Source organism: Coregonus lavaretus (genome assembly GCF_964263955.1).
Source record: "Coregonus lavaretus genome assembly, chromosome: 21".
In the NCBI taxonomy this organism is placed as follows: domain Eukaryota; kingdom Metazoa; phylum Chordata; class Actinopteri; order Salmoniformes; family Salmonidae; genus Coregonus; species Coregonus lavaretus.
The window spans coordinates 20,055,465-20,074,670 of NC_140008.1; the positions used below are offsets into that span (position 1 = coordinate 20,055,465).

Below are 19,206 nucleotides of genomic sequence, written 5' to 3' on the forward strand. Positions count from 1 at the left end.
CTCCAGTGATATAAATTGCACACGAAGAGGTGAGTGTCTATATATTACTCACATATCTGGAGACAGACAACCACTAACCGCTGATTCATAGACAGATAAACTCAGTGGTTCAAAGAATTAGGTATTCTAGGGCAACACAAATTGATTTCCTCCCCTTAGTCTGCTGGGCATTCATTGACGTTCACAGGGCCGACCACACTGGAGGCTGTCTTAAAAACAACAGGCTTCTTATTGACCTTTATGTTCCGCAAGCAGCCAACAAACGAAGAAGAGACTGGCACTCCTTTATGCTTTGATGTGCCTGTATAGGGGGGAAAGCATAAACGTCATATTGATGTATTTATAGAAATGTCAGAAGCTGTTCATCAAGGTTTGACATGCTCTACCAATGTTTGGAAAGTGTTTTGATTCAGAGAGGATATTTTAATGAGATGTAATGGGTACATTTTAGTCATTTAGCAGACGCTCTTATCCAGAGCGACTTACAGGGTTAAGTGCCTTGCTCAAGGGCACATCGACAGATTTTTCACCTAGTCGGCTCGGGGATTAGAACCAGCAACCTTTCGTTTACTGGCACAACGCTCTTAACCTCTACCTGCCGCCCCAGTGTTGTTGAATGAATTTACCGGACATGCCACCGATGTAGAGGGAATCCTGAGTCATTGTGTAGGAGGAGTGGGAAGGCCCGACCGTACGCTGAGACTCTGAGTCCACCTTCAGATGGACTACATTGTTCTGTTTGGACACTGAGGAATACAGTAGATGGACTGGCTATTAGAGGACCATTCCAAGTCCTTGTAAAAAATGTGCCGGTTTAAATGTATCTGTACTGTATGAGGATGAATCAGTGGTTGATGTGAGAGGGATATGTACCTGCAATAACATGGAATGTGCCATCACACAGGTTTTGTTGAGGTGTCACAGATGCACTGTAGTCACCTGACCCATCATTCACGTGGACCTCCACCTGAGATTCAGAGTAAAAATTATATTCCGAAGTTTTCCACACATTTCAATATACTTTAGGCTTATACTGTATCTAACGCCACCGTCCCATATACATGTTGATGAGGTTTAAAAGACCCACCTTGTTTTTCCTCATGAACACATTTAGACTGTTCCTATGACGACCCCTGGCATGGAAGAGGAGGCCTGTGGTGTTCTGTGGGCGAGCCTCAAAGGTCAGCTCAAAACGATAGCCCACAGTAAAGAACTTATCTAAAACACAAAGTATCTTTGTCAGAGTTACTGGATGAATGAGATGATGAGCTAAACAATAACGCTCACAACTAAGACACCACAATTGAAGTATTTTTAGTTCATAACTATATAAAGTCCACACCTAAGACCACATGCCCTGTGCCAGCAAAGTATGCCCCCGTCTCTGTTGCCCCATCAAAGCAGGGCGGGACCCCGTGATTGGCGGCTGGTTCACCAACCAGAACATTGTACACTTTGAAATGGCGTATACAGCCAATCACACTCTTCTTGGGAAGAGAGACACCCTGAGAGAGATACAGATGGACATCATTTTAAAACCAAGCACACATTTTCCAGGATGTAAATATAGATGTCATAGTAAATACGGTAATTATGCACTAGATACAAACCTACAGGACAATCAATCATGACCCTCACATTGTGTTGTGTCTGGTTTGTTTAGACGCCATTAAACTCTGTGTGTCTGCTTGCTCACCTGAGCCCAATAGGTTTTGGAGGCAGGGTCACTGCCCAGATAGACCGGGTTCTGCAGGGCTAAGGAGGAACCCTCCTCTGCAGGCAGAATACCATCAGGCACACGGAAACCATCCACGACCAGATGGAAAGTGTTCTTCTCCACACTGACCATTACCTGCACACAGACAGGCCATGCAGGCGGTTATCAACTGCTTTACACTTGTAAATCTCTCAGCTGTGGCTGTGAGGTACAATGTACATTTTGCACTATTTAGAATTACCTGAAACTAGCAATGATTATTATGACTTCATTTAATTATCCTAATATCAAGACCTGATATCTCAACAGTTATCAGACAGCTTACTGTATGCCATCTTCCATCGTTGCTCTTCTTCTTGTTGTGGATGACTCTGTCCTTCCCCAGTGAGAGTTTGATCTTGCCGTTGGTCATGTACAGAGCGACTTGGGAGATGTCCCCGTTCCCTGAGACATGGAGCAACAGCCCCTCAGATGACCTGGTTCTGATCTCCAGGGAGAAGTGAGGCCTAGCAAGAAGAACACGCAAGCCACAGATAGAGAATAGTAGAATTGGATTGTCTGTTTTCATAGGTTTTATAACGGTTAAATAATAGAAATAGAAATGTGCAGAGATTTTTTAATGCAATGTGGATGCGAGGACCAGCATTTGACCTGCTCTACCTGAAATTAAGTTCTTCAGGTGTGATGTTGTAACTGAGCCAACTAGCGGCCCCAGTTAGCTGGTAGGCCTGGGGGTCAGGCACTGTGGGCAGTCTGCACTCAGTATGCACAGCACCAGATCTCTTCAGCCAGATAGAGGGGGTTGGGGGAGAGGTTACACATTAGTAATATACCAATACGGTAAGTTGCTCTATTCTTGTGTAATTACTTTATAATTACTGTATTATACAATTTTATTACATAGTAATAAGATGACAAAACTATCATTACTGACATGAATAATAAAGGACCAGTTCACTGCAGCATTACAAGCCTGTAAAATATTTCTGAGAAATTTTTATTTTGTGCTCTAGTTATCTCTTGGCTATTTTAGACATTTGTGCTGGAAGACCAAACCAAAGTTACATCCCTGTCGCTTGAGTGAGAGCCTAAAACTTTTCAGGAAAATGAAAAGAGCCAACATATCCCTTACTGCACACTTTGACCATGAATAGCCTGATGGTTATCATATGCTTGAATCAACTTTGGGAAATATCCCTATGCTCACTGGTTTGGGTTTCTTGGGCCTCTCTTGAATGCCTGCTGGCTCCCATATGACCTGAGGAGGGGGCTGTAGTCTGCACATCCCCAGGATTACATCTCCCTTCTGGGTGAACGAGCTGAAGTCAGCAGGAATAAAGCTTTCTTCAGGCCTGTGTCAGAGCACAAACAGATAGAATGACAAAAAGCACATCATCAGTTATTTTTACTTTCTACAACTGACTTAATTCATTAGAGAACACACTGTAGCTAACAATCATTGAAACACATTGACTTTAATATATATATATTTTTGTCATTTAGCAGACGCTCTTATCCAGAGTGACTTACAGTCTGTGCATTGATCTTAACCTAGCTAGGTGAGACAACCACATATCTCAGTCATAGTAAGTACATTTTTCCTCAAATTGTCATGAATTGGAACGACCACAATGTTGAATCATAATGTCACCTCATAGAAGTTTGGTTTTTATTTTTTTTTACTGTTATAACTATATTGTAACTATAGTGTGACTATAGCATCATGTAGCACTTTTCAGAAAGCAATGTTTTAATCTAGAATAAGAGCCTTTGAATCAGACCTCCTGATATGAAGGTTAGCCAGGCAGCCCCTGAAGGTCTCTCCTCCCAACACAACCTGCTGTTCATTGGGCTTGACTTGGGGAGAGGATTGACGCTGGCCCAAGTCCCCGTTATCAACCCTCAACTCCAATCTGAGGAAACCACAGTGCTTTTGTTATGTCTGTCGGTGGGTGTGTGGATAACATTGTAGAGTTTATTGCAATTTCAGAGTTTCAGATAAGAAACATCTCAGCACAGCTTGACCAATGAAAATAAAAATGTCTTACCGTGTGCCATTCCTTAATGCAGTCAAGTAGTGCCATCTTCCATCATTGTATGTCTTGGTAGACTTCAAGGCATTTTCATCAAAGGTAAACACCACATAGCCATCAACCAATGAGAGCTGGAATCCATGATGCTGATCAATAAAGAAATGGTGTAATGACAGTGTTTACAAAAAGTGTTTAATTCTAAAACAAAACTGTTCATTTCATTTTGATAACTAATTTTGATCCTCTTGCTAGTGCTTGAGGTTAAAATATGACACACAGAGAGCAGCCTTTGGATGAGGCTCTCTGAGAGAGAATCTTCAACCATTATTGAATAGTGGACTGACCTCTTTGCTGGTCCTGAGAAGATCACTTCCATTCTCCATGCTCCTGAACCCCAGAGAAACCATGTCCACAGGGGTGGTCCAGAAACCCTGAGAGTCCACTGAGAGGGAGCCACCAGGGTGGAAAGTAGCCTCATGAACACCCTGAAAAGAAAACACATTGTACTCGAAAATGTATAAACTCATCCTCCACATTGTGCAGTCTGAAATGCATTTACAAAATGGTGTGGCAATTTATGAGAGACGGTTTACCAAAAGTGAGGTTGGGCATCCAACACTGACACCAATTGTCGTGTTAAACTCAATCTCCTCAGGTGATAAAATCACATTATCTATACATCCTCTGAATGGAGGGGCTGTGACGTTATCTCTGAAGGAAAAAGCATGACATGGATAATTGTATAATTGAGAGAACATTCCAGGAAAATGCATGTATCCCTTGCAAGAGGTTATGGCAGAAAGCCTATTCACAAAGTTTTGTACCTTTCTCTTAATGATGCTGGTAGACCCCCAATGTAGAAATTCTTGAAACTTTCTATGTTGTAATCCATTTTGACAATCTCAGTTGTATCTCCATGTACAACATGAACTTCAAATGTTTTGTCCATGACTATTATAAATTGTACATTCTAAGAGAGAAAGCAGAACTTTAAAAAAAAGTTTATGCAGACAAAACTAAACCGTACAGTAAGTCCCTGACACTATCTTACATTGAGTGAAACCTTTCTAGTACTCTTGGCATTGAGGACTTGGGTGCCTTGTCTTCCCTGCAGCACAAGATAACCTCTCTCCACAGTAACACTAGTGTACGAATCCTGTGAAATACAACAAACAAGTGAATGCAGCAACATATTTATGAAGACATTGCTCTACACACACCAAACATAAAATCTCAATAAGGACTACATCTATTCATGTCCAACTGCAATACATTGATGTTCCTGTATCTACTTGATGAAATTGTAAGCTTGATTGATTACACAACTTCCAGTGTAAACCAGATATTTAATTCATTTGCACATACTAATTATTCAATGGTTTCTGTTTGTGATTCTGAATTAATAATTTTAACTGATATCAGATATACGAATAGACAAATATACATACCTTATTTCCATTATAAAACAGTAATGCATTCTCCACCTGGCTGTTTGTGTGGAACTTGAGAAGTCTTCTTCTCAGGATTTCAAGGTCTTTATTAGCTGTAACCAAACCGTAACCAGTGCCGTCAAAATAATAAGGCACTGTTGACTGTTGACTAACCATAACCCTGAAAGAAGGAAGGAATTGCATGATACATTCTGACACTGAAGCAGGAAGGGTTTCTATATATAGTCATGGTACAAAGCATAACAGGCAAAATTAGAAAATGTGGACAGCATTCACCATTACGTACAGTATGGTATAATAGATTTATAATCAAGGTGGTGGTCACTTTTGTTGGTTCTTACTTTATTAATGACTGTTTGTCTACGTTGATGGCATTCTTGAAGTTGTACAGACTAAAGAATTGATAGTTGATAGTAGACAGTTTGATGGCTCCACGGTACTTGGGGTAGCGCAGCTCCACTGGAGGCTAATGAGAGAAGGGCATAGTGAAATAAAACAATACTTGAATGGGGAGAATAAGACTGGTCTGGTCCTGCTGATGTTTACAGTATACTTCTGTGTTCAACAATGAGGATGATGCAAAAGCACAGAGCACCTGGGAGGCAAAAGGATAGAGGAATGTAATTACAGTGAAGTCGTCAGGATAGCCGCCCACGTAGAAGACTACACTGTTCGTGTCCAGGTTGAGGAGGCCAACTGTCGTGTTGGGCCGGCAACTCTCCTTAAACGCTTTGACAGGCTGTGATGGAAAGCTATGTGTGAGACTGACCTCAGCATCTTGGTAAACTCTAGAGAAATAGGAGGCAAACACAGTGGGGATTACAAGGGAGCTGTTTCCATCATGAACAAACTGTCTCATGTCATCAAGTTAGTATCAAATCCAGAATGATTCCTCAGAGGTGTACCTGTTAAAGACGACCTTGTCAAAAACAGTGGAGTTCACTTTGGTTCTGGTTATGTGGTCGGTGTTCAACTCATGTACGACTCCACCCAGCTTGTATACACAGCGGAGTGTGTTATTCTTTACAGCCATTCCAATGAAGTCTTTCGATGACTGGAAGGGGGGAAACGAGCCATAAATGAAAAGTAAACAAATACTGAGCATCTCCGATACAAAATGTATCAAAATAGTTATGGAATCAATTGAAATTCCAAGATTAATGCTCTACGATATTATGACTACATTATTTACTCAGATGGCCCACTTACGTCCTCGTTGCCGAGATAGAGCACAAAGAGGTTTCTGTCATCCTGTGTGTTCTGTCTGCGCCTACGGCTGCGGCCCCTAGTGGGATTGGTCTCCTGGCGGTTGAGAAGAAGTTCAGCGGCTGTAAACGCCTTCAAATCCTCAACATTGGTGGGGGGGCGGAGCTCAATGTGACCCTTCCCATTGAAGGTCATGCCGATAGAGAGCTGGGGAGACACACCAGGAGAGGAATAATGGACATTCAATATGACAGAGACAGCCATATACAGACAGACAGAAAGACTCAAGAAAAATAGTGTAATGGTTGGAGTGATCACGTTTGGTCAAGAAAGGACACAATGTAAGGACAAAGGTTCACAGAAAAACGATCAAAATAGAATGAACAATCAATAGTATTTTAGGTCAGATGTGGTGTCTCACTCTTTTGACAATGTCTCTGGCCTCCTCTATCACGTCCTTGATTCTCCTGATGCTGTCTGTCATACTGACACTAGGTGGAGCCTGGGAGCTCAGGTTTTGCACCCAGCTGAGGGTGTCTTCCAAAGTAGGCCATGTCTCGTTCAATTTCTTCACTGTACCAGTCAGGAGAGAAATAAAAACAGCTCCAACCAACTACTTTCTTTTCACTTTCCCTTTTGTAACATTAACTCAAATTGAATTAAAGAATCTGAAGTCTACTCTTTAATTTAAAGAGTAGAGGCAGAATTGAGATTATAATTAGAGGAAGGATGACAGGACAGACTTACTGTGTGTGTGTGACATGAGTACTTACATTCATTGCCAGCCTCATTGAGCACACTGCCAATGTTTGAACTGACATTAGGAAGCCTTATATGTCCCAGGCTGATATTATTTAGTCTGTCTGTTACATCATTGACTGTGTTATTGGCAGCGGTGACAGCTGCTTTGGCAGAGTCTATGAGCTGCACAATGCCATCTGAAACACAAACAAATAGTGTGCGTGAATAACATAAGTATGGTCATGTTGTGGCACAGAATGTGTAAACTGTCATTCTCATCAATTCCATGGCATCATTAAAACTCAAGCCTCATCTTTCATCTTGTGTACACAAACCTCTTTGAATCTCTTTAAGATTCTCTGTAACTGCAAGAGCATCTTTTCTCAGCATGTCTCTTTTGTTCTTGGTCTGACCAACACGTTGCTTGTCGCTGTCAACTTTGGCTGAGGTCTCTGTGTGTAAAAGAAACGTTGGGGATAAGTGGTAATATACAATAAGATAATATCAGAAGGAGATATCAGAAGGAGACACTGTAATGTGTTTTATCGAGGGCATACAGTATACTGCAGTCTGTTTTGGCCTCCAACAAATCCGTTAACAAGTTCAAAGTGCATAGCTTTCTTCAACATCGTAAAACAAAGCCTTTGCCTCATATAATGTCCTGGAAGGTTTGAGAATGAGTCAATAACATGATACATTCTTGTTTCTAATGTAGCTTTAGTGTCGTTAGAAAAGCAAATATTAGGATGATTACTACACCTCTGAGGTCCTTCTCAGCATTCATGGCCTCTGTCAGTAAGCTACTTGCATTATGCTTTAGTTCCTCAGACCTGTTGGTCAGTCCTTGCTCCTCCACATCCTAAAACACATCAAAGTTACGGGATGTCATTGTGAATTTAAAGTTCATTGTGGCTGTAGCATCCAGACCAGTATAATAATCACCTTCAGAGCTTTGTCGGCTGCCTCTTTGGATTGATTGGCCGCCATCTCTGCCTCTTCAATGGCTTTTATGATGCTGCTGTAGGCTCCCACGCTTTCTGCAGCATGCTGCAGGTCAGAGCTGTTGGTGGCATTGTGTACTGCCCTGCAATAACAAGGAATACAGCACTTACAGTGGCCCATACTAGCCCATACAGACACAAACACACAAAGGTCTCAACCTAGGACACGTCTGTGGCGTATAAAGAAGTAAACCTAACGACCTTACTCTGTCAACCTACATTTGTAGTTCCATTGCCAGTCTGTGTAGCTCCTCAGCATGCTCCTCTGCCATGATGACAATGCCCTCCTTCTGCTTTGCTTCAGCGATATCATTCAGCCTCTTGGTTAGATTGGGCTTGGCTCCATCTATCTCGGCTGCAAGGTGCTCGTATTCCTGAAAGATTTAAATGATATTTTGAATGCCTCCTTCAAAACAAGAGAAATAGGAATTTCCACTGGAAACGATTGGAATTCATCTGCTTCATACCTTTTTGATCTCCTTCAGCATTTCCAAAAGGCTTGTGATATTCTTCAGTTTATGTTTGGCCATATTCATTTCAGGAAGGATTGAATCATGTTTCCTCTCCAGCTCATCTCTTAGTTTCTAGAAAATGTATATATATAGAGAGAGCAGTGATTACCTCAGTCAAACACAGAAACTTGAGACATGATTTGGTATTTGTCATGTTGAGAAAAAGGAGATACATTTTTTGTGTTGTATCTGAGATCTCCAACATATTTAATAGATGTTATACTTCAGTGTTTGACATTACCATCAGGTCTCTTAGGAAGTCAGTACTGTTGGAGTTGAGTCTCCGTGTCCTGTTAACCATATCGTCTGCTTCTGCCACAGCCTTGGCCAGATCCCTAAACACAGAGCCCGACGTCATCAGGGACTCTGCCGTCTCATTGGCTACAGCCTGATTGTCATCTAATGGAGCTGTCATATTGTTCCTGATGAAGTCCAAGACTAAGAGAGACACATGCATTACACTTTGCATTGTGAGTCATATCTACCATTCACAATGATTAAGTCAAAAATGTGTGTCACATTGATGTATAACATTTATTATTCAATAGTGAGATAATTTAAGTGCTGCCCTGTACTGTAAGTGACTGTAGACTAAGCCAAAAGCCCCCTGTCTCACGTTTGTGAGCATCCTCTTGCTCCCTGGCAGCCTTCTCTGTCTGGTTACTACAGCCAAGCTGTCTCATCTCCTGCACCATGCGCTGCACCTCCTTCATCATCCTGGCTACCTCCTCTGCCACCACAGTGATGTTGGTTACATTAGAGTTAGCCTCACTCAGCGATCGAAGGAGATCTGAGAGTGCAAAAAGAGATGTGGGGATTATCATGACAATGACGTATCATTATATTATGATATTTAAACACTTTCAATAACAGTTTACCTTCTATATTCACTAGAAGATCTTGAGCTTCAGGGATAAGATCCTCAGCTCTCTGTTTGGTTTGGATCACTTTCACCAAGACATTCTCAGCATCTGAGAGAGAGTAACTTGCCTAGAGAGAGTACGATCACACAAGTAAAAAGGATATAGTGTTTCTAGAAAATAATGGATTACATCTGACATCTGATTATGGATAGCAGGCCTCAGGCACCTTGTCTTCCAGTAGGCTTATGTCCTGATCCAGACTCAGAACATCTGCTTCCAGCTGATTGACCTTTGGCCCCTGAGCATCCACAGTAGTGCTGTACCTTTCAACCAGAGCCTGTAAGAGAATACCAGAGGGGAGTGATCATCATGTTCAATTGTGTACATTATACACCATTTGGTGTTCAAATATATAGAGCACATCAGTAAGACAGTGTTTAATTACCTTTGTTTCATTAATGGCACCTTCCAGCTGGTTAAGGTCGGCTGGTGAGCTGTTGGAACCAATGACCTGAAGCTGCTGCCTTAGCATTTCCAGCCCATCATCCATCTTTTCCAAATCATTCAGTAAGGCCTGAGTACAGCTGTCACACTCTGACCACAAAGAGAGGAAGAGCAGATCATTTAGTTAGGTCTAATAGGATGAGAGGAAATGCAGTGTGAATCATGCTGGCAACAACAGATAATAGCTCACTATACACTGAGAAAGTGTATGACTGTGTGCTTCACAAACCTTTGCATTGGTCGTCTGTGCTGGGATCATCAGGCTTCTTACATTCTAGAGACAGAAGACACAAAGTGAGCAACAGTTATACCAAATCTACAATGAGACAAACTATTATCAACATGATATTTCATGCTGGTATTTCTTCAATCTATAGCCTATAGCTTTATCATTATATAGCAGGCATCCTGTTAAAACATTTCTATTATTTTACGGCTGAAGTGGGTCCTGAGCTTACTTCCAGTCAGATGGTCACAGGTACTGGTAGCATCACAGTGGCATCGCTGGCACCTGCCTCCATATATCATTGGGTTACCATAGTAATCAGGAGCACACCTGCCAGATTGGAGGAGGAAGAGGAGAGGAAAGTTAGACTTTTGTTATAAATGTGTTTATGGTAAGATGACATTGACATTTTGATATGTACTGCAAAAAGCACATACACACACCTCTCACATCTGGTTCCAGTGTAGCCAGGTTTGCACAAACATTCGATTTCAGATGCACCAATGTCCAGACAGGCTACTGCAAAACTACACAAAGAGAAAAACACAGCTTTTGAGTACCAAATGGTAATGATATGTTTTCATCCAATATTTGATCTGGGGAACTTAAAACCAAGTATGTTCACATAGCTCCCGGTACATTAACAGAGTGTATGGACATATAGAAACTGACTTGTTGGCTATGAAGGGACATGGACACCCACGACAGGTCTTTTGGGAAGCATTGCCGTAGTAACCCTCCTTGCAGCGCTCACATCGATCCCCATCAGCATTGTACTGACAGTTCTGGAAAATAAAGTGTTCTCTCTGTTTATGACTGAAGCAGGTTTGTGGAATGTTGGTGGTATGGTTCATGATATCATAGCACAGTACTGAGAGTTAATCAAGTCTGGCATAAAAACGAATCTGTGGATATGACTTATATCCATCTGGATCAGCAAGGGTTGGAAAAAGTGCATATGTTTACCTAACTGGTGAGTCAGGAGAAACCTATCCTGCAATGTGTGTGTGCGTATGTACCCCACTGGGCACAGACATCATTTCTAGTTCTAGTTTTGATTTACATTTGGTTGAGTTGTCAACTAACGTGAATTCAATGTGATATCAACAAAAAAATTCACCATGTCATTGGATTTAGGTTAAAAGGTGGGTGAAAAAAAGACTAAATTCCCTTACATTGATTACTTTTTGAAAATCCAATCAGTTTTCCATGTTGATTCAACGTCATCACATTGAATTCTGTTGTTGAAATGGCGTGGAAACAAAGTTGATTCAACCAGTTTTTGCCCAGTGGGACCATAGCCGCGGGAATTGAGGGTGCTGAGGGTGCTGCAACACCCCTGATAAATCCCTTTTTTATTTTATTTTAGTATTAACACAAAAAATTATTACAATAATAATCTCACCAAATTAGTGCACTAGGCCTTCACAACTCCTGTATGAGCGGAGAAAAATACTCGTCAGCAGAGCGTAGAAAAATAACTCCCCCCCCCCCCCCCCCATGTGTGGGATGTGTGCGTGTGTGTAAAAGAGAGAGTGACAGAGGGTTAGATCGATAGACACAGAGAGAGAAACCCACCAGACATCTCCCTGTTTGCTCGTCACATTCATTAGACAAGCCGTTACAGTTGCAGGGTACGCACTGGCCCCCATGAGGCCATGTCCTCTCTCTGTAGTATCCAGGGCCACACCTCTGTATAGAGGGGAAAAGTCAGATTAGGTAAGGCAGCCTTTTGAATGCAAAAGTGTCTTATCAACAAAGTTCAAATAGAAAATAAAGATCCGTTTTGGGTAAATAATAACAGTACTATAGTGCTTTGTGTTATTTATAATATAATAATATAATATACCATTTAGCAGACGCTTTTATCCAAAGCGACTTACAGTCATGCGTGCATACATTTTTGTGTATGGGTGGTCCCAGGGATCGAACCCACTACCTTGGCGTTACAAGCGCCGTGCTCTACCAGCTGAGCTACAGAGGACCACAATATTTAGCATATATAAATATAAAAAAGAAAGAAAGGTCAAACAAGACCCTAGTCAGGAGGACATACACTGTTTATCTGCTATCTTGCTATCCATAATAATTCATTAAATGTAAATATGGATTTGCCAAGCAACCCATTTTGTGTAAGTCACTCAGACACATTTGTGTTGTGAAAATTCCAGAGATTTCAATACAAAACCATTGCTTGTTTGAGTTGTAACTTAAGGTGTGGTATATTCTACCACTAAATCAACACATAAACAAAGAACAATGGGGAACAACTGAGGACACAAGACCTGGGTTCAAATACTATTTCAGGTATTTCAATTACTTTTCAATACATTTGAAAACAAGTTTTCGGATAACCTTTATTTGAAAAAACAAGTAGTTGAATATTGGAATGTATTTGGAAATACACTTGGAATGTACTTGGAAATACACTTGGAATGTATTTGAAAATACTCAAATACACTGACTCAAATACACTCCCATGCATTTAACTCAGGTATTTGAAATAACTTTTTGAAAATACTTTCAAATACAATTTGGTCTACTATTTTCTTTGCTTTCAAACAACCATTCAAATACTAAAATAAAAGTATTGTTTTGGGATGTGCATTTGAACATACTCAAATACACAGAAAAAAGTGTTTACAGTGCCTTCAGAAAGTATTCACACCCCTTGACTTTTTCCACATTTTGCTGAGTTTAAAATTGTTTAAACTGATATTTTTTGTCAGTGGCCTAGTCACTGTTGGAAACTGACTAATTGACTTCAACACGTTTTAGTTTGTTTATAACCATGTAAGTGGCCTAGTGATCAACGTGGTATGGGTTAGATGGAATGATCTATGTGCAATGGTATTTGGCCAGAGGGAAAGTAAACAAGGGGCCTGTCCATAAGGGTGGGATAGGAGACACGTGTTAGAGCTGATACAGTTGAAATCTGAAGTTTACATACACTTAGGTTGGAGTCAATAAAACTAGTTTTTCAACCACTCCACAAATGTCTTGTTAACAAACTATAGTTTTGGCAAGTCGGGTAGGACATCTACTTTGTGCATGACACAAGTAATTTTGCCAACAATTGTTTACAGACAGATTATTTCACTTATAATTCACTGAATCACAATTCCAGTGGGTCAGAAGTTTACATATGCTAAGTTGACTGTGCCTTTAAATAGCTTGGAAAATTCCAGAAAATGATGTCATGGCTTTAGAAGCTTCTGATAGGCTAATTGACATCATTTGAGTCAATTGGAGGTGTACCTGTGGATGTATTTCAAGGCCTACTGTGATAAGGTGGTGTTGAAGGAGTCAGGCGCAGGAGGGTAAATCACAGAAACAGGCTTTAATCCAGAAAATACAGGTTTACGCAGAAATGCGTCAAACACACTCCAGGGCACATAACAGGTGCACTGGAAAATACTCCCGTCGATACCAAAATACAAGAGCTCCACCGAGCTACTAACCTCCACAACAAACAATCACCCACAAGGACAAGGGGGCAGAGGAAACATTTATACATGGACTAATTAGGGGAATAGAACCAGGTGTGTGTGATTGACAAGACAATTGATATGATGATTGGGTGGTTAGTACTCCGGTGACGACGAACGCCGAAGCCTGCCCAAACAAGGAGGGGAGGCAGCCTCGGTGGAAGTCGTGACACCTACGTTCAAACTCAGTGCCTCTTTGCTTGACATCATGGGAAAATCAAAATAAACCAGCCAAGACCTCAGAAAAATACATTGTAGACCTCCACAAGTCTGGTTCATCCTTGGGAGCAATTTCCAAATGCCTGAAGGTACCACGTTCATCTGTACAAACAATAGTACGCAAGTATAAACACCATGGGACCACGCAGCCATCATACCGCTCAGGAAGGAGACGCATTCTGTCGCCTAGAGATGAACGTACTTTGGTGTGCGAAAAGTGCAAATAAATCCCAGAACGACAGCAAAGGACCTTGTGAAAATGCTGGAAGAAACAGGTACAAAAATATCTATATCCACAGTAAACAAGTTCTATACCAACATAACCTGAAAGGCCGCTCAGCAAGGATGAAGCCAATGCTCCAAAACGGTCCTAAAAAAGGCAGACTACGGTTTGAAACTGCACAGGGGACAAAGATTGACTTGTCCTCTGGTCTGATGAAACAGAAATAGAACTGTTTGGCCATAATGACCATCGTTATGTTTGGAGGAAAAAGGGGAAGGCTTGCAAGCCGAAGAACACCATCCAAGCTGTGAAGCACGGGGGTGGCAGCATCATGCTGTGGGGGTGCTTTGCTGCAGGAGGGACTGGTGCACTTCACAAAATAGATGGCATCATGAGGAAGGAAAATTATGTGGATATATTGAAGCAACATCTCAGGACATCAGTCAGGAAGTTAAAGCTTGGTCGCAAATGGGTCTTCCAAATGGACAATGACTTCCAAAGTTGTGGCAAAATGGCTTAAGGACAACAAAGTCAAGGTATTGGAGTGGCCATCACAAAGCCCTGACTTCAGTCCTATAGAACATTTGTGGTCAGAACTGAAAAAGCGTGTGCGAGCAAGGAGGCCTACAAACCTGACTCAGTTACACCAGCTCTGTCAGGAGGAATGGGCCAAAATTCACCCAATTTATTGTGGGAAGCTTGTGGAAGGCCACCCGAAATGTTTGACCCAAGTTAAACAATTTAAAGGCAATGCTACTGTAGTGTATTGACAATATGATGGTGTTAAATGTTTTTAAATGGAACTGAAAGAATGTTGATTTTTGGTATTAAGAGGGAAGGTTTTAGCGTGACGTCACATATGACAGACAGGAAGTGTCTTGGAGACTGGGGATTGGTCAGAAGAGGTCAGTTTCATTGTTTATAAATAAGGGGGTGAGGCGAGGAAGACGGCAGAACGGCCATAGCAATCTGGGGAGCCGTTCTCCGGACATCGCGGGTCTGTACCTATGCTGTAAACTCGTGATTTTAATAAAAGCCTCTCACACGATGCAGCATAACGGACTCTGTGTTGACAGCAATAATTGCCACCATTCATCATATACGACACTACCAAATACTAATTGAGTGTATGTAAACTTCTGACCCACTGGGAATGTGATGAAAGAAATAAAAGCTGAAATAAATCATTCTCTCTACTATTATTCTGACATTTCACAATCTTAAAATAAAGTGGTGATCCTAACTGACCTAAAACGGGAATTTTTACTAGGATTAAATGTCAGGAATTGTGAAAAACTGAGTTTAAATGTATTTGGCTAAGGTGTATTTAAACTTCCGACTTCAACTGTAGATCATAAATTACTGTCCTATAACACTGTCTTATATCTTAATATGTTGTCTATAATTATATTTTCTCAATATTTTTTCTATCATTATATTCTCTTAGTATGAATAGATCGCTAATTTCTTATAATACAGTCGTGGTCAAAAGTTTTGAGAAAGACACAAGTATTGGTCTTCACAAAGTTCGCTGCTTCAGTGTTATGATACATTTTTGTCAGATGTTACTATGGTATACTGAAGTATTTTATTGACAATTACATTAAGTTTATGCAAAGAGTCAATATTTTCAGTGTTGACCCTTCTTTTTCAAGACCTCTGCAATCCGCCCTGGCATGCTGTCAATTAACTTCTGGGCCACATCCTGACTGATGGCAGCCCATTCTTGCATAATCAATGCTTGGAGTTTGTCAGAATTTGTGGGTTTTTGTTTGTCCACCCGCCTCTTGAGGATCGACCACAAGTTCTCAATAGGTTTAAGGTCTGGGGAGTTTCCTGGCCATGGACCCAACATTTTGATGTTTTGTTCCTCGAGCCACTTAGTTATCACTTTCGCCTTATGGCAAGGTGCTCCATCATGCTGGAAAGGCATTGGTCGTCACCAAACTGTTCTTGGATGGTTTGGTGAAGTTGCTCTCAGAGGATGTGTTGGTATCATTCTTTATTCATGGCTGTGTTCTTAGGCAAAATTGTGAGTGAGCCCACTCCCTTGGCTGAGAAGCAACCCCACACATGAATGGTCTCAGGATGCTTTACTGTTGCCATGACACAGGACTGATGGTAGCGCTCACCTTGTCTTCTCCGGACAAGGTGTTTTCCGGATGCCCCAAACAATCGGAAACGGGATTCATCAGAGAAAATGACTTTACCCCAGTCCTCAGCAGTCCAATCCCTGTACCTTTTGCAGAATATCAGTCTGTCCCTGATGTTTTTCCTGGAGAGAAGTGGCTTATTTGCTGCCCTTCTTGACACCAGGCCATCCTCCAAAAGTCTTTGCCTCACTGTGCGTGCAGATGTACTTGCACCTGCCTGCTGCCATTCCTGAACAAGCTCTGCACTGGTGGTGCCCCAATCCAGAAGCTGAATCAACTTTAGGAGACGGTCCTGGTGCTTGCTGGACTTTCTTGGGCGCCCTGACGCCTTCTTCACAACAATTGAACCACTCTCCTTGAAGTTCTTGATGATCCGATAAATGGTTGATTTAGGTGCAATCATACTAGCAGCAATATCCTTGCCTGTGAAGCCCATTTTGTGCAAAGCAATGATGACGGCACGTGTTTCCTTGCAGGTAACCATGGTTAACAGAGGAAGAACAATGATTTCAAGCACCACCCTCATTTTAAAGCTTCCAGTCTGTTATTCTAACTCAATCAGCATGACAGAGTGATCTCCAGCCTTGTCCTCGTCAACACTCTCACCTGTGTTAACGAGAGAATCACTGAGATGATGGCAGCTGGTGCTTTTGTGGGAGGGCTGAAATGCAGTGGAAATGTTTTTGGGGGGATTAAGTTCATTTTCATGGCAAAGAGGGACTTTGCAATTAATTGCAATTCATCTGATCACTCTTCATGACATTCTGGAGTATATGCAAATTGCCATCATCAAAACTGAGGCAGCAGACTTTGTGAAAATTAGTATTTGTGTCATTCTCAAAACTTTTGACCACGACTGTAGAAAGAAGTGTTGTCTCTGTGTATGAGAACAGCAATTATGTAGTGGACTGACTCCCTAACCTCAAGGCCTTTCTTGACTGATAAGAAGACCGGTGAGCTGCGTGGAGGAGTACCAAGGTTCCGGACTCAAGCTGGAATGATAACACCACCTGCCCAGCAACATCCTAGACACAGAAGGGGGGTCTGTTTGGGAAGGAGGTTATAAATATATGTGCTTGTGACTTCATATCTTGTCTTTGCAGCTGTATTACCCAGTGTGGCGAATAAATCTAGCATGAGCTTTCTTCGGAGTCCGACTGGAATTTGTACCAGAACTTAGAACCTAACAACACTAGGGCCTCCCGAGTGGTCTAAGGCACTGCATCGCAGTGCTAGCTGTGCCACTAGAGATCCTGGTTCGAATCCAGGCTCTGTCGTAGCCTGCCGCGACCGGGAGACCCATGGGGCGGCGCACAATTGGCCCAGGGTAGGGGATGGAATGGCCGGCAGGGATGTAGCTCAGTTGGTAGAGCATGGCGTTTGTGACGCCAGGGTTCTGGGTTTGATTCCCACAGGGGGTATGAAAAATAAAAAAAATATGTATGCACTCACTAACTGTAAGTCGCTCTGGATAAGAGCGTCTGCTAAATGACGTAAATGTAACACAATACCCCATAATGTCAAAGTCGAATTATTATTTATTTTTTTACAAATTAATAAAAAATGTAAAGCTTAAATGTCTTGAGTCAATAAGTATTCAACCCCTTTATTATGGCAAGCCTAAATAAGTTCAGGAGTAAAAATAAGCTTAACAAGTCGCATAATAAGTTGCATGGACTCACTCTGTTTACAATAATAGTTTTTAACATGATTTTTGAAATACTACCTCATCTCTGTACCCCACACATACAATTATCTTTAAGGTCCCTCAATCAAGCAGTACATTTCAAACACAGATTCAACCACAAAGACCATGGAGGTTTTCCAATGCCTCGCAAAGAAGGGCACCTATTGGTAAATGGGTAAAAAAAATAAAAGCAGACATTGAATATCCCTTTGAGCATGGTGAAGTTATTAATTACACTTTGGATGGCGTCCTTCCTAACTCAGTTGCCGGAGAGGAAGGAAACCGCTCAGGGATTTCACCATGAAGCCAATGGCTACTTTAAAACAGTTACAGAGTTTAATGGCTGTGATTGGAGAAAACTGAGGATGGATCAACAAATAATAATAACAACATTGAGAAAAACAACATTGTAGGTACTCCACAATACTAACCTAATTGATAGAGTGAAAAGAAGGAAGCCTGTACAGAATACAAATATTCCAAAACTTGCAACAAGGCATTAAAGTAATACTGCATAAAAATGTGGGAAAGCAATTAACTTTTTGTCCTGAATACAAAGTGTTATGTTTGGGGCAAATTATTATTATTATTTTTTTACATACGCTCTTATCCAGAGCAACTTACAGTTAGTTAGTGCATACATCATTTTTTATACTGGCCCCCCATGGGAATCGAACCCACAACCCTGGCGTTGCAAACGCCATGCTCTACCAACTGAGCTACATCCCTGCCAGCCATTCCCTCCCCTACCATGGATGAATTGTTCGCCGCCCCATGGGTCTCCTGGTCGCGGCCAGCTACGACAGAGCCTGGTTTCAAACCAGGATCTCTAGTGGCACAGCTAGCACTGCGATTCAGTGCCTTAGACCACTGCGCCACACATTACTGAGTACCACTCTCTATATTTTCAAGCATAGTGGTGGCTGCATCATGTTATGGGTATGCTTGTAATCGTTAATGACTTGGGAGTTTTGCAGGATAAAAAAGAAACAGAAAGAAGCTAATCACAGGAAAAATCCTAGAGGAAAACCTGGTTCAGTCTGCTTTCCACCAGACACTGGAAGATTAATTTACCTTTCAGCAGAACAATAACCTAAAACACAAGGACAAATCTACACTGGAGACATTGAATGTTCCTGAGTGACCGAGTTACAGTTTTGACTTAAATCTGCTTGAAAATCT

General features: G+C 41.5%; 1 protein-coding gene across 1 annotated transcript; it reads right to left on the reverse strand.

The window, feature by feature from the left end:
* Positions 1-155: 155 nt before the first annotated feature.
* Positions 156-10,556, reverse strand: lama3 (laminin, alpha 3; the record flags this gene model as incomplete). The annotated part of the gene is made up of 30 exons (XM_084186218.1): positions 156-301; positions 627-746; positions 874-967; positions 1,088-1,218; positions 1,343-1,505; positions 1,697-1,852; positions 2,043-2,223; positions 2,378-2,499; positions 2,925-3,069; positions 3,499-3,630; positions 3,766-3,896; positions 4,095-4,235; positions 5,566-5,667; positions 5,830-5,989; positions 6,107-6,255; positions 6,411-6,614; positions 6,829-6,980; positions 7,181-7,345; positions 7,484-7,600; positions 7,908-8,007; positions 8,091-8,232; positions 8,369-8,523; positions 8,617-8,733; positions 8,903-9,099; positions 9,278-9,451; positions 9,540-9,651; positions 9,751-9,861; positions 9,970-10,118; positions 10,258-10,302; positions 10,487-10,556. The coding sequence occupies 30 exons, from the start codon at positions 10,554-10,556 to the stop codon at positions 156-158; spliced, it is 4,083 nt and encodes a 1,360-aa protein (XP_084042344.1).
* Positions 10,557-19,206: the final 8,650 nt, after the last annotated feature.